The sequence below is a fragment of the Hylaeus volcanicus genome, chromosome 5 (assembly GCF_026283585.1).
Source record: "Hylaeus volcanicus isolate JK05 chromosome 5, UHH_iyHylVolc1.0_haploid, whole genome shotgun sequence".
In the NCBI taxonomy this organism is placed as follows: domain Eukaryota; kingdom Metazoa; phylum Arthropoda; class Insecta; order Hymenoptera; family Colletidae; genus Hylaeus; species Hylaeus volcanicus.
Genome location: NC_071980.1, coordinates 18,018,641 through 18,033,588, shown reverse-complemented (window position 1 = coordinate 18,033,588; position 14,948 = coordinate 18,018,641). Strand labels below are relative to the sequence as shown.

At 40.4% G+C, this 14,948-nt stretch overlaps 1 protein-coding gene and 1 long non-coding RNA gene across 2 annotated transcripts in view; one reads left to right on the top strand and one right to left on the bottom strand.

The window, feature by feature from the left end:
- The window catches only part of LOC128876964 (uncharacterized), a 426,442-nt gene that overhangs the window by 42,507 nt on the left and 368,987 nt on the right, over nt 1-14,948 (bottom strand). The window contains exon 4 of the mRNA XM_054123829.1: nt 11,929-12,063. Coding sequence (XP_053979804.1) covers nt 11,929-12,063 — 135 coding nt within the window. The remainder of the gene's footprint in view (nt 1-11,928; nt 12,064-14,948) is intronic.
- LOC128876967 (uncharacterized) lies at nt 2,131-7,001 on the top strand. The gene is made up of 3 exons (XR_008457163.1): nt 2,131-4,669; nt 4,783-6,283; nt 6,349-7,001. It is a non-coding gene; the product is annotated as an uncharacterized LOC128876967 (long non-coding RNA).

Here is a 14,948-nt window from a genome sequence, read left to right as displayed (position 1 = left end):
TGAAGAATCTTCAAGAGCGATGAGGATCGAACGAAATTTATCCAGGCTGATGGAATCCATTAGAGAGCCTCCCCCGTGAGCTTTTTATTTCAGAAACCTTTCGCCGTTGGAAAGATGTATACGGAGGGTGAACGTGAGAAGCTGCCGAACAAAGCGAGGCAACGTCGCTGAGCGAAATTAATTGGTCGGGAATCGAGGAAAGTGCGACAGGACAGTGGTTGAACTGTCCTCGATTTTAAATAAAACGTCGACTCAAAGTGAACGGGGGCGTTAAAAGATTGGACGTTTCGCGTCCGAGCGGTGTGAGAGTCGAGAAAGGAAACGTAGAAATGAAATAAACGAGACAAGCATATGAATGGCAGGGGATCGATGGAAGGCGGGGTTTTGATCGATGAATTGGGAATAATGGTTGAAAGATGGATTCTGTTGAGGCGAAAAATTCGAATTTTGGTCGACGTATGTAAAAAATATGGACAAATATTTATGCTTTAGAAGCAAAACGTGGCATGTTAGAATATTGGAAATTTAATAGCCTAAATGGAGAAATGGAATATTAGTTAGATAATTTATTTCAATTGTCCCTAATTGAAAGAATTTCGACTTATCGTAGTTGTCCTCTGAGCACGTGTATCACTGAAGAGAATTTCAACGACGTGTCTGACCAGTGCTGGTTACTTCTACTTGCGGCGCTCGAGTACGGCATAAGGAACGTTTCTGACTATTATCAATTACTTCCACTCGCACTGCCAACAGTGAACATGGATGGTGGTATGGTATTACCAATTTTCTAAAGTACAATTTGTATTAAAAAACAATCTTAGAGTTCTTGTACGTAACCAGGTAGGAGCTGATGAGAAAACATTAAAGACACACATTCGAACTTTCATTATCTCAAGAATTTAATAATTTTGAATTGAAAAGTAATCTTAGAGTCCACGTACGTGACAATGTCCAGGAAGCCCGAGGAGATTGAAATATATCGGGGACACGTATTCAAACATTTACCTAAGAAATTAATTCTTTAGAATTAAAAAATAATATTAAAGTCCTTGTATGTACGCGATGATGTACACGAATTCTAAAAATGTTTGAAAACTTCGAAGACGTATATTTAAACCTTTTTTATTCTATAAAATGAATTATATTCTTTTGAAAAATAATTTCAAGGTAATTGCATGACAATGTACAGTAGGTTTAAAGAGTTCAGAGGGCAAATAATCCAACAATGGTCAATTCATTACAAGGAAAAAAAGAAAATTAGCCCAAAACTAAGGGTCACGAGGAATGAATAATATTCCATTTCCCAACCCTCATCATGAACACTTCCATCCGGTGGAATTAAATTCAACCGAAATAAAGAGAAACCTTCCCTCTTTCTCTGATATCAATCAAACGCGCGCGCAATTTACGGGAGGGTTTATGAAAAAGCTCAGCCCACAAACGCGCCCGAGCTGAGCTTGCAGAAGCTTCGAGAGATTGCCATCGCACGTGTGAAGCCTCACGCATACAAAGATCCATGACAGACTGACGTATAGTTTCACCAATGATGGACTAATTTCTCCTTTAAATCCTTAGAAGTTTTGCAATCTTATTTACATTGTTCTATTATAACGAAAATATTTTTGAAACAGATATTCAAGAAAAATTCATGCTTGATACAAAATCAATACAAGTCAAATTCGATCCAATCATATAAAGTCTTCATTTATTATTTGTTCTATGTGACATATCAATAAGAGGGAAAGACCTGTCTTGTAAAATTAAAAGCACCTTCAACTAATCACATTAGAATTAAAAATATATTAGAATCTAATAAATACAAAACAGTAGAAATAAAACTATCCCCTGCCTACTAAAAACACTCCACTTCAAGAAGACATTTAAAGTGAGCCCAATATATACATCCCTCCCCCAATTTGTAACCATACATTTATTTTTATAGCTCGGATCAATCCTCTCCGAGATATCGCTGCATTCCAGCGCGATAGAGCGTAAAAAGGCCCGGTGACGATTTATACGCGTCTCCCCCATTGAACATGCGCGGAAAGGGTTGGCCTCGCTTCGAGGGGGAGGGTAAGTAGCAATCTCGTGCAAGATCCAACGGGACGATCGTGCTCGTGTGCAGTATACGTTCTCCTTTGTCGCGCGGTGCTCGCCGTGCGCTCGCGATTTCCGTGTTGCTTGTCGCAATTCGAGCGATCGCACGACCCTCAGGAACGGCTCGCGACGGACGTCCGTTTCGTTTCAAAGAGGCGAACCGTAGCTCCATTCTGAGGAAATTGGATGGAACGAGGGGTCGAAGTGATCACGATAACAAATTTCCAACAAGGGAAGGAAGGGGAGGAAATACGTAACGATGCGAGGCCAGAGATTGCAGTTTACGAGCTGCCGAGTGAAAGCATAACTCGGGGAAAATTTGCTGGCCAACCGGGTCCTTCGACAGGACTATACTTTGGCCCTGTACTTTCCTGCGACGGCTCAATCGAATTATGAACGCCTCTGGTCTGATTACAGGGATATTACTGGAAGGAACATAACATTTGTGATAGCAATGCCTGAGTAACTTCTTAAACAAGTCGATTTTAGGTTTAGGGGGGTAGTGTTTTATTTTTTATCAGTTTCGGGGCAAGCTTCGTTACTTCGCGATCAGGCTAACTGGACGACCCGTGATATGAATGGTTATAGCTTTGGGAAGACGAGAATATAAAAGAAAAGAGCATCTATTTAATAACTATATTCCTCGCGGGCGTCGAAATGGTTGAACACTTCACTTCTGGAGATTTATAATCGACAGACCCTTTTCATAGTGCAATTTTTCCTCAAAACGTTGCCTGCCATGCCTGTTCCTCGACAGACGTTCACATTATAGTACAAAGAATAGAGACGTCAGATCATGCCTCGGCGTGCTTGTTATTTTACAGGTTTCCTGTCGGCATTGTCTGGAATCGCGCGAGTATCGGTGATTGTTGTAAACTCGCGTGGCAGTCGACGCGTCGAGGACAATTGTTCCGAGTATAAAGCACGCGTCTCGCGCGAGCCCTTCTTTCGACGCAGCCACGACAATAACGCGGCTAAGTCGGCTGCTTAACACCTAGCTTTGGCTTTAATAAAGCGTCCCAGCGATCGCCTTTGAGCTCGCGAGGGGGGTGCGGTCACGGAAGCGGCGAGCATTTTCCGACGCTTTCCACATTATACCGTCTGAAGGAAGAGAAAAAAGTGCCGAGCAATGCGTTAGGAAAAATGGAGGGCGGCCGAGGGGTGCGGAAGGTGGCCGAAAGGATGGCGAATTCAGAGCCACGCTGGCGGGATCCATTGTTATACAGCGTCGAGTTTTCTCTTCTTTTCCATTGTTTTCGTTCGGTGCGCACCACCCCCATGCTTTTTCCACGCCTTCGTCCCTTCCGTCGCGGTTTTTATGTATCTGGCTTAATAAAACGTTCAGCTCTATTTCGTCGTTACATCCTGCAACTACCACCCTCTCGATCCTCTCCTTCTCGTCCCTCTCAATGTCATTAAACACATTTAAAGAGGGGCTGAGGACGCTAAAAACATTTCGATTTATTATAGGGTAACGTTCTCGTTTAATGCAATATTAGTTACAGTGGCAATCCTTTCCAGTGCTTTTTCAAAGGAATTTTCTCTCGATAAACAAGATATGAATTACCTCTTTAACAACCTTAGGTTTATACAGTATGAAATATCACTAATAACAGTGCTTTTCATTCAACAACTACAAAAATTGATTCTGAAAGTCACAGAAAATGAATTTAAATGAAATACTTAAACTTTGATGAAGATACAAAACTAAATACCTCAATAAATGTTTCATCACGCAGTTTCAAATAGTCTGTAATCAAAATTTAATCACAGTAGAAATTTTCAAGAGTCTGGCAGTGAACGCGTTAATGCATGCAATTTTGTTGCAATATTTATTGTATTTACTTCTTCATAAAAGTGTCCCTAAACTTTCAGACAGCGCAATATGTCCAACTCTAGTTTAGAGTTCCTCGTACAACTACATAAAACCCCGAACAAAGTCAAACATGGCATTCATGTCTAAATGCAGTCTACGTCACCGGGAAGAACAGTTTTATTAAATGTTTTTCACGTTGTTCGTCGCGCCACCGTCGAAAAAAAGTAATAGAAACATTCCATAGCAATTCTCGAGCCGGAAAAGTTGCATGATCCGACGTAGAATAACTCATCTTCAAGCTCTCCGGTATTAACCGTCTGGCGTGACCCATAAAAAGGGAGACTACCACACCAAGACGCTCAAGCCGAGGACAAGAGTCCACAGCCTAAAAGAGGGATGGTTAATGAAACTTTAATTCGACTGCCTGGCCTCGTTTAATCGTTGCGTTTTTCATTTCCTGCTTTCGGCAAGGACAGACAAAGAGCAAACAAAGAAAAAGACAATGGGGGCTAGGGATACGAAGGAAAAAAAAACAGTGGCGTGCTTCGTCGGGGAAAAAGAAGTTACGATCACTTTTAATATTCTGGAGTAACTTCGAATGATGATGGTGGCACTTTAATCGTCACGGGGGAGATTTATGAGGCGGTATAATTAAATTCAGGTTTCTAAATAGGTTTCTGTTAGATTCTGTTAATATTGTTCACTTATGAGGATTTTTCAATTGAGAATTTGTTTGGAAAAGAAAATGAACCGCAGGTAATGTTCACGAAGCTTGACTCAAGTAGAAGTAGGGAGAATTGATCAGACGTATCTTTCGATACGATTGTCAACGATAATAGATGTATACATATGTGTTTTATGAATTTTAGTTTCAAATAGTTTAAACTAGTTAGAAGCGAAAATACTGTACCTCGATCAAAGTTTGGAAATACAAACGCAAGTAGATGCAGGGAGTATTGGTCAGACATCGCCTCGAAGTCGTACTCAAGCGATTAATCAGTTCAAGTAACAAAATGCGCATGTAAATCTTTCGTCAGCACCTCCAAATCAGTTTGTACGATCAATGTCACGTGCACTCCGTGAACAATTATCTTCAGCTCTGAAATTTGCCTCAGCCCACTAATAGAATTAATTCAACGCGCAAGGTACGCGTGCAAGAATTCGCGAACGTCGACTCGAACGCGACGCCAACGTACAAAGACCACGACAGTGATCCCTCTCGCATTGTACTCGTGTACATCCGTCCGATTATTGCCTTTGTGGCAGGCTCGGTGGCAATTTCACGGACTAAAAATTTAAATAATAAGGACCCGTCGGTGCATCGGCGAAACGGAAATAGGGCGACCAGCGGCGGCGTGGTTTCGCTGCATCCTGAGAAACGACGACGCGGCAAAAGGAGGCAAAGAACACCGAAGGGAATTAGAGCGTGGTCCGAAAAAGATGAAATGAAGACGAAAAAAGGAAGGATCCGAGCCGTGGCTCGATGAAAGTGCCCAAAGAGCGCAACACGACCGGAGGAAACGAGAAAAGAACGGTTCGGCGATAAGCGGGGACCTCGTGGAACTAGAAAATAGAGAAAACATCAATTTAAAGAGGAATTAAAAAATTAAAACTTCCTCACCCTCTGTGTCGTAATAGGAGAAGTTGAGTGTTCCTCGAAAGCCTTGCCACTCTTAAATGTTCCTGGAGATTTATTAAGTCTTGAAAAATTCTGAATCTCTTCGCATTCTTCGGGAGGAACTTAGCTCGAATAAATTAGAGAGTGTAGTAGATTAGAGTTAAATCATTTTTCTATGCTTTTTGTAGTACTGCATGAAATATCCAATGTGTTGACTTTCTTATCAAAAAAGTGATTTAAAAGTATCGAGTCCATTATATCGTATAGAGTGTCATGGAAATATGTCGAAAAATACTTTCTTGTATTGATGGATCGGCTAGGTTATACTATCCTTCAAAATAGGACACCTTACAAGAAAATTCCTATGAATGTTTCACGATTACTCACAAGTGAAAAAGAATACAAGAAAGGGTAACCATCCAAATTAATCGAAGAATTAAAATTGGAAATGACAAGAAGAAATAATTCGAGAGATTAAATATCACCAAAAGGGTATAAAAGCGAGAGAGAAAGTCGTGTTGGCATCCAAGGCAAATGACGAGAACCTAAATAAGTAAGGCGGAAAACGGAGCCTGGATTGACGGAAGCAGAAGCGGGATTTAATGGAAGCGGTGGCAAATAAGTGCAAGAGAAGAGTTTTCTTTTTTGAAAAAGAAAGGAGGCTGAAGGGAGGGGGAGACAAAGGATCGCCGAGAACCAAAGATGAGGAATGTTTTTGAAGACGGAGGGAAAGGAAGAATGGGCGCGGGTTGGTAAGTTCCCTCGCGCAAAAGAAATTTGGATCGCAATTACGGAATTAGTTTTTTCCTCGTCGTAGGTCCAGTGGCGCGCGACAACGAAAATAAAACAGCCGGATGTGTACGTGCTCGGCCGAGCGATGCCACGGGCCGTCGTCGTTTGGTACTTCCGGTTTTCCAAGGCTTCTCTCCACTCTCACCGGACTAATTTTCCGGCTGCTCGCTGTTCTGACTATTTTCACGACGAACGGGCTTTAGAGTGTAATATTCTCGCTTAAAAATCTCCCTACGTTCAAGGATAATTGCCTGGAAGACTACTCGGTGGATATTCCGTTGGCTGGGTTGCCTTTGAAATTTTCTTTCTGTCCTAATAAATTGAAGATTCATTAGCACTGACCACGGTGAATTAACCTTTCCCGACAAAGAGATAATATTTGTTGCGTTCGATAATCGAATGATTGCTTACTGCAGGGGTTGTATCTAAACTCTTCTTAAGGAAATAATTTGTTCATCCTCAATATATTAGTTTTTTATGTTTATTGACCTTTTATATGTATGATACAATTTATAAATATTTTATTATATTTCTTCTTTGAATATTTTAAAGTGATATTAATCAACGTAAATGGAGTTTCATGTTATGAGAAAATTTAAGAGATTAAGATACAATTTCCTTAAAAACGTTGCAAGTGTAACTAGCTTCGTTAAACGAAGATAAATAAATAAAATTGAATTAAAAATCTAACCAATAGAAATAGTTGCATGAAATATGTATAAACCAATCATGTTTCCAGTAATCGCGACAATTACCAGATAAGTAAATTGACAGCGTTGCACGCTAGAGCACGGAAATTGCTAGCGCAAGTTCGTAGATCCCGAGTACTCTAAGGATTTCTCCTATTAAGGAATTAGTGAGCGTGTTTAACAGAGGGGAAGTACGGAGCAACTTCACAGTCAGCATGGTTACAGGCTAACTGCCCTACTCAGATAAGTCGAAACGCAGGAAACTCCTATGAAGATATGGTTAAGTCGACAGGATTTAGTTTCGGCGTAGTCGGAATTATCGAACCATCGCGTTCGCTGCGTCTTATTATTTAGAAAACTGCGCGAACTACTCGACGTTCTCGGAGTTGGGAAACACTAATACGAAGCTATAATTATTTCGGAACTTCCTGATACACGATGTACTTCGTTTTATTTGTTTTGGAGGACAAATTAACAAAACTCCGCTGATTCTCACTTTTGTACGATAGTAAATTATCGATATCTCGATTATTATTAATTCTGTCGAAGATTTGGGTTGAACATGAATATTTCCTAATAAACTTTGCAACAATTTTTGTTGTGTACATTTTTAGTCTATGTACAACCGTAAGCAAGATATTGCAGATTTTATATGTGGTGCCCTAACAACCCTCCTCTTGGTAGGAATCTTATAATATCAAGGGTCGATATCTCGGTTACTATTAATTTTATCAAAAATTTGTCTAGAACGAGAAGCTTTTCAAATTTAATTTTCAGTAACTTTTGTTATATACCTTGTTGACGTACGCGCATCAGTAAGCGAGATATTCTATACTTTATGAAAGCTGGAGTTAATAACGAGTAAAATTTTACCTTCTAACTTCGGGCCACCATTAACTACATTTGATGGTAATATTAGACGTGCTCCGAAACAATATAAATTGTTTTCGAGTGCAATTACTTTCAGAAATATTAAATAATGTCAGAATTACATGAAGTGTTTCATAATTTTGCATGTAAAGTTAAGTACTGTCTTCAACGAAGACAACTACTTAAATTTAATTCCCTAACTTCAAGCTACCGCAAACTATGTATATTTAATAACTTGCTTCAGATAATTATTTGGGAGTAGTCGAGGAAGTAATCGATACTTCGTTTCGTGCTTCAAGTTTGTCAATTATGATGAGCTCTGAGAGTTTCACTTCATCATATTTTGGTGTTTCAATACAATATTTCCAATTCTTAACATACCTCCTTTAACTATTTTTAATTCAATTGGGAATTTTAATATTCCTATTCTCCTTATTTTTCTTTTACTTCACTTTGATTTCATTATCTTTCTACGCACGAAAAGGGTTGGAATCCTAGTGGAAAAATGTAACTATAACGACTATAATTACATGAAACGTATCTCAAGAGGGAGCTGAAACGATTTCAATGACGTATTTCGCGGAAAATATGGATATCGGAATCCCTAACGATTTTTCCGCGGATATCAATACGCTTGTTTCACAAAAGTCGTCCGAAATATTACCTCGGAGGTACAATGACTTGCTGAAAGCTCTCGCCTCTCGGCGAAGATGAAATATTCGACTGCGCCCCTCTCATTTTCCTCTGGCCCTATCTCGGTTTTCGATTATAGAATCCATATAACCAACGCTGGATTTGACGAAGGCGTGCTTTTTCTGCTGTCTCATGTAAATCGATAGTACATCATCGAAAATTGCGAGAAAGATCCCCGACGTTTCAGAAAAAGAAAAAACGGCGCACGAATGGAATAGAGAGGAAAATATCAGCGTGGACGAGTATGACGGAACGAGACGTAAGGCAGAGTGAAAGAAAACAGAGAAACGACACTGGGGACGAATTAAAATCGTCAAGGGAAATGCGAAGGGAGCGAGAATAGAAAAGATAAAGCTTTGGGGAAGCTTTGTTTGCGCGTAAGAAAGACTTTACACCAACCCAGAAACAAAAAAGGGCTTATCAGGGAAATGTGAGGAGAAGGGGGAAAAACTGAGGAGCCTGAAGGCGAGGAATTATATAACGAAGGAGATTCTCGGAGAAACGAGAAATACGAGAGTGGATTTATGTCAGAATTACGGCGGAAAGCTGTAAACGATAAAAGTATCAACATCGTGACAGTGAAATTCTGAATTAAGAAAATGGGATTTAAGACTGAAAGACGAGACGATGGATTTAACCGGAGTAAAAAATTCAACGATGGCACGGAAAAAGAAAAATCGAGGGGAGGATCAAAGGTAGGGTATAATTAGGAATAGTAGGTCGGTATAGGCTCTTAAAAGGAGGCTAGCAAATTAAGGTTAGTGAAGTTTTTAAGGTATTTTCATGATCGTGATAGGTAAAATAATTTTTATTATTGGGAATTCAATTTTCTATTCACGCAGCTGGGCTTTGGTGGATTCTGTGCACTAATGAGGCAAACAAATATGCAAAATATATGGTAAATTCATTCAGAATCCGCAGACTTATGGAAAATGAAATATTAGTGGTATTAGGGTATTTTATGAAACATATCCTGCAATATGATTTACATGTGATTTTCATATTACCATAAATACATAAAATCTGTACATGGTAGCATCGACACTCGATGAGGAATAGCATAAATGTTATGCAGATTTTTGTAGATCACTGTAAAATTAAATACACTCATAATAATTGAGACATCTTTCAGGATTATTTTCACTGCATCAACACGAACAATTACTCCAAGGAAAAAAAATACGTGCCAAATATTTTTGTGCAACCACCACCCAAACCTAATCACATTAAACGAGCTCAACTTTAATACACTCTCCTTTGCTAGTTCCTCTGTAATACAATTCTAACACTAACTACAAAATCCAACCTATATCAACACGTAGAAGATTCTATAAATCGTCACCTGAAAGAAGGAATTCGCGAGAGCCAATCCAAGGGTCACGATGAAACCTACTCGGAGGAACGATGAAACCATGAAAGAGGGCCAGCGAAGTCATAAAAAAGTGACGTAAAAATTGACGTCGCTTATCAGACGGAACGAAAGACCGAGAGCGTTCCGAAACAAACGATCGCAGGTATTCGACGGGCATAGCTGAAGAGCTATATAAAGCTTCATCGATGGAAAGTCCACCGTTTCTGCCTCCCCTCCCGCCTCCTCTCATCCACGGTTCTCATTCTCGTCCGTTTTCGCTGCTCGCAGCTCGACGAAGCAGGGCGGAGAAACGTAGATAAAGGTTTTAATTCCGTGCGAATGGATCAACGCGCGAAAATCGGAATGGAGGATCGCGGCGAGGGCTGGAAACGAGGGAGAGGCTGGAATAGGGGAGGTTCGATTGATGGACTGGCTGGAACAATGGTTAACTTCGGAAGTAATCGCTTAATTCCGGGATTCCCGGGCTATGTCCAGCCGATTTCCGATTGAACTGTCTTCCAGACTTTTTTAATCCTGTTGATCGAATCGATCGGCCACGGAATGTTTTACCGCCGCGATGGAAACGCGATATCGGGGCTACGCTAATAAGTCCGCAATTTCGTGTACTGGCGAGGACTGTTGGCCTGGATTTGGGGCTGTACCTGAGATTCTTTATGAATCACGTGATTTATAAGATTCAGTACTCGTTATATGGACTGTTCGTGTTATTAATGGGCAGTGCTCTTTCGTAAATGGTAAGAATAGAGTTTTCCAAATGTAGCTTTTGGAATTTGTTTCTTAATCAAATATGATTGGTATGGAATATAGTCGACATTTTTATTATAAACGAGAATTAACAGGATTATTATTCAACGTGAAAGTTGATGGCGCATTTGTTATTAAGAAACAAATACTGAAGCTTCTTTTAGGGAACCTTTTGTTTGGAAATAAGAATAAAATATTGTTTAAGTGCCTGGGTCACAAATGATCCTAACAATAAATGGGCCCCAATGATTCCACCATATACTGCATATTTCAAATATTTTTTACAAAATTGCGTTATGTTTCTTCGATAGGTACCACAAGTTTATTAGGCTCAATAAACCTAAACCCTAAAATTAAGCACAGAAGTTATCGCATAATTAATAGTGAATCTATTACACGTCTGATTGTTTCCACTAATTTCGACAGATGATTTAAACCAGTATTTATCGATTGTCGTCTGCCAGTAGGGAATTGCGAAGATTTTCCCGAATGGTTCGAATATGTTCGAAGCCGTTTCTTTCCTCGTTTATTTCTCCCCGGGATCCCACTATCCGGTTGTATAAGGATAGCCGTGAAATAAGGCAAAAGAAAGCAAACAATGCGCCGCGGCACGGCGAATGACTCACTTTGTTGCTTTCACTGCGAAACTTTTCTCGTGGAGGTACTTTTAAGGAAGTTTCGAAGAACAGTAACGGCAATCATTGTCGAAGAAACGAGCGATTTGTTCTTGTTCGCTCGGCCGAGGAACTCGCCGGTTTTTCCGTTACTATGGTCGGTCTATAGTTGGGGACGCGACGAAATTTCTACGAGACCGTTTTCTAACGAGAGCGTGTTGCTTGGCTCGAGCAAATCGTTTCGAGCGATCAAAATTGACCGGTCGAGAAGGTTTGTAAAATAATTTGGAACTAATCACTAATTTAACGTTTCATCTTCGTCTTTAAAATACAATTAAATATAGGGTACATTTAATTTTAAACTGGCAATGATTTGTTGCTCTGCAAGTACGATGAAGATAATTATTTAATTCAAAATAGTGGTCATAGAAAAATAAATAATATTCTTTACATCTTCCAGAATATTCTTATCTACATTACTCTGAAAGTAAAGGAAATATTAAAATTTGGAAAATCCAGAAAATCGATTACCGTTTAGCGCAGAAAATCAATGGCAGTAATGGATCGCGTTCCCTCGTGCAATATGACTGATGGAAAAAAATGCGAGGAATGAAATTACTCACGTGCTCTGTGTTTAAAGCAGCCCCGTCACGAATATCCTGATGATCGGTACCGGAACCATTGACCATACTAGAACCGGCGCCGGCACTTCCGCTTCCTTTTCCACCGACACCGCCAGCTGGGGTTTGTGGCAAGCTCTGGAAAACAGAAAAGTAACGTCAGAATAATTCAGCGAACCGTACGAAACGTACAGCACAATACATTACGTTCTAGAAAATTTCTTATCGTGTTCTCGACCGATCAATTTTAACATCGATACGTTACTTCTCACAGAAATAACTCGAAGAATTGAACTACCAACAGGATCGACATGAAAGCTTTTAGATTTTGAGAATTCCATATAAGAATTTGATCAGAGTTTGTGAGGACTTCATATGTGAAATTAAATTGATTGCAATTAATGTGTGAAATGTATAGTTTGTGTGACTATATATTAACCTTCATTTAGTTGCAAAGCGGTTCACATTTTAAGACTTTCTCTGAATAATAAATTAATTACAGTTGATTTCATTTTATATTGTATTTCTTTTTCCGCTTCTCCGATAATTACGCCAAATACGAAATTAAATTGTCCTTTCATCCCCCTTATCTCCGCGATTTTCCTTCCCCCAGGGTAAGCTATTTACCGGCTTGAACGTGATTCGCAGAGGCGAAACAAAATAGCGACGAATACGAATATCGCGAGGATTAAGCAGCGCGATTTAACACCGTGAATCAATCCAGGACAAAGAAACGTATAAGAAAGCCAACACAATGTTATTTATTCGGCGTGTTTTACCACGGAATTCTCGCGTTGAATTTCTGCCTCAATTTCCCACCCGACCGTATCGTTTCTTTCATTCAGCAGCTTCCCTCCAACTTTTTCGCGGCGCACACCCGAGATTTCTCCTGCATCCTGGGAACACGCTTTTATGAGAAGGATTAGATGGCGCAAAAGATGGTCGTAAAGGGAAATTTCGTTGATCGTATTCGCTCGATCCCTTGGCAGCGGAATAAGAAAGCTGAAGAGACATGTGTTCACATTGTGAACTTCGCGATGGGGTCGTGGTTGTTTCTTTTATTTAGCTTAATGTTGGCGACGAAGTCGGGAATATTTTACTTAACGCGATAGGAATTTTTGTTGATAAATCGAGGGGGTTAATTCCGAAGGTGAGTTGCTGAAGAAAATAAATCTGGGTTTGGCAGTCAACGCGTTGAATAATAAATAGTAAATAAAAGTAAGATTTTAACTACATTTTTAATCTTTAATTCGAATTTAATTGGAATTTATTTCCAAGGGAAAAATATTTTTTGTATTCACCTTTGAGGGAAACGTAAATGGGCCAACATAACCCCCGTTTTGTATTTCTCTCACTTCTCATTTGAAGCTTCCGTTTGCTCTCAGTTCACAGTTGGAACGATAATTACCTTTCGCAGATAAATACAGAGACGCGAACGTATATTGAACTTTGACGAGTAGACGAGCCTTGTGAGAAGATGAATTGAAGTACGAAGTTGATGCTCGGCGTATTTCTCGTCCCAAAAATCACCCTCCATATTCGAATATTCGCCTAATATACGTGGATTAGAGCCCTCCCAAAACAGGGGTCGAAAAGACAGTATATCAATCCAGCTGAAAAACGGGAAACAGGAAAATCGCACGATCGAGGGGCCTTCGCGCAAAATATCATCGTCACCGTCATCATCATCGACGCATCTGCATAAAACTTGCTGTTTATCGTTATCCTCGCTCAATTATGGGCGCACGTGCAACGCGCCGCGAGTTCTGGCAAAGCTCGCCAGGCTGAAATTTATGCGAGCGATCCGAGTCGGTGGCCGGGTTACCATTATAACGCAACGCCACTAGGGGGATGCAATTTTGAAGGCAATTTAACTTGAACCGCAGCAGCAAGCGTGAGCTATGGGCAAATGTTTACCGTGAAAATCGTTATAATCGTTCGGGAAGCTTCTGGACCAAGAACCTTTCCTCGGGGGGATCATGCGCGTCCATTTTTGTCTGTTTTTATCTCTCTGCCAGTCTACCAAGCCCCTCGACCTGCAGCATTATCTTTATCCCTTATGTACCTTGTCTTTTTCGTTCGCATATTCGCGCATCTTGACAAGGTAAATCCTGCAGGTAAGACGCAGGTATTCCTGGGGCTCGTGTAGTATGTTAATTTCCGTCTCAATATTCATGTTTCTTGCATCGACTAAGGACGTAAAATGTCACGGTACATACAACGTTGTTTTAGATACTAATAAACACGTTCATTTATTAATAGAAGAAACGACTTTTAAGGAGCATTTTGTTACTGCTGAATTTTTCCTTTGAAGAAATTTACACGACTGTCTTCATAATTCTTCACTTATAAAGATCTTTGCATCTCGTTAAATATTGATATCGTAATACTAGTTTCTAAAGATAATTAGAATAAAGAATCGAAGCGTGAATAAATAATAGCATTCCTATACTCGAAAGCTTTTCTGCGAATATTTAAATGCAACGAAGAGGTGTTACAACCCCATAGGTAGCTGATACGCATTAGGCAACTTTCCCCCGCGTTGTCAATCCTAATGGAAGGTCTCTCGCGAAGGAGTGCAGCATTGTAGCTTCCATTTTGACGTTGATTCGAGCTTCCCGGGTTCCCCTTTTCCCCCCATTCGCGAACGATAGCAGGTTCCAATCCGGAGAGGGAGGAAAGCTAGTATTTATTACGATATCAGCGAAGTGAATTTCACGCGCACCGACTGAGCCCTTTTCGCATCGTCTCACCACCCAAGTCGGCCTGTCACCTTCCTCCGACCACCCTCTTGTGCCCCCGTAAAGAGTAAACGTGTGTATACATTCGACCCCCGTCGCTGATGCGTTCCCAGCCCCTCTATTCCTTATTTCCCTTGCCCTCTTTTCTCCCTCGAAACCCAACGAGGATGCAGATCATAACGGATATTTGAGTTCAGTCAGGAAGTTCACTTTAGCTGCGACACAGCTGAGGGGCTGAAAACAGACCACGACGAGGGGGCGTCGAAACGCCAGATGAAAATA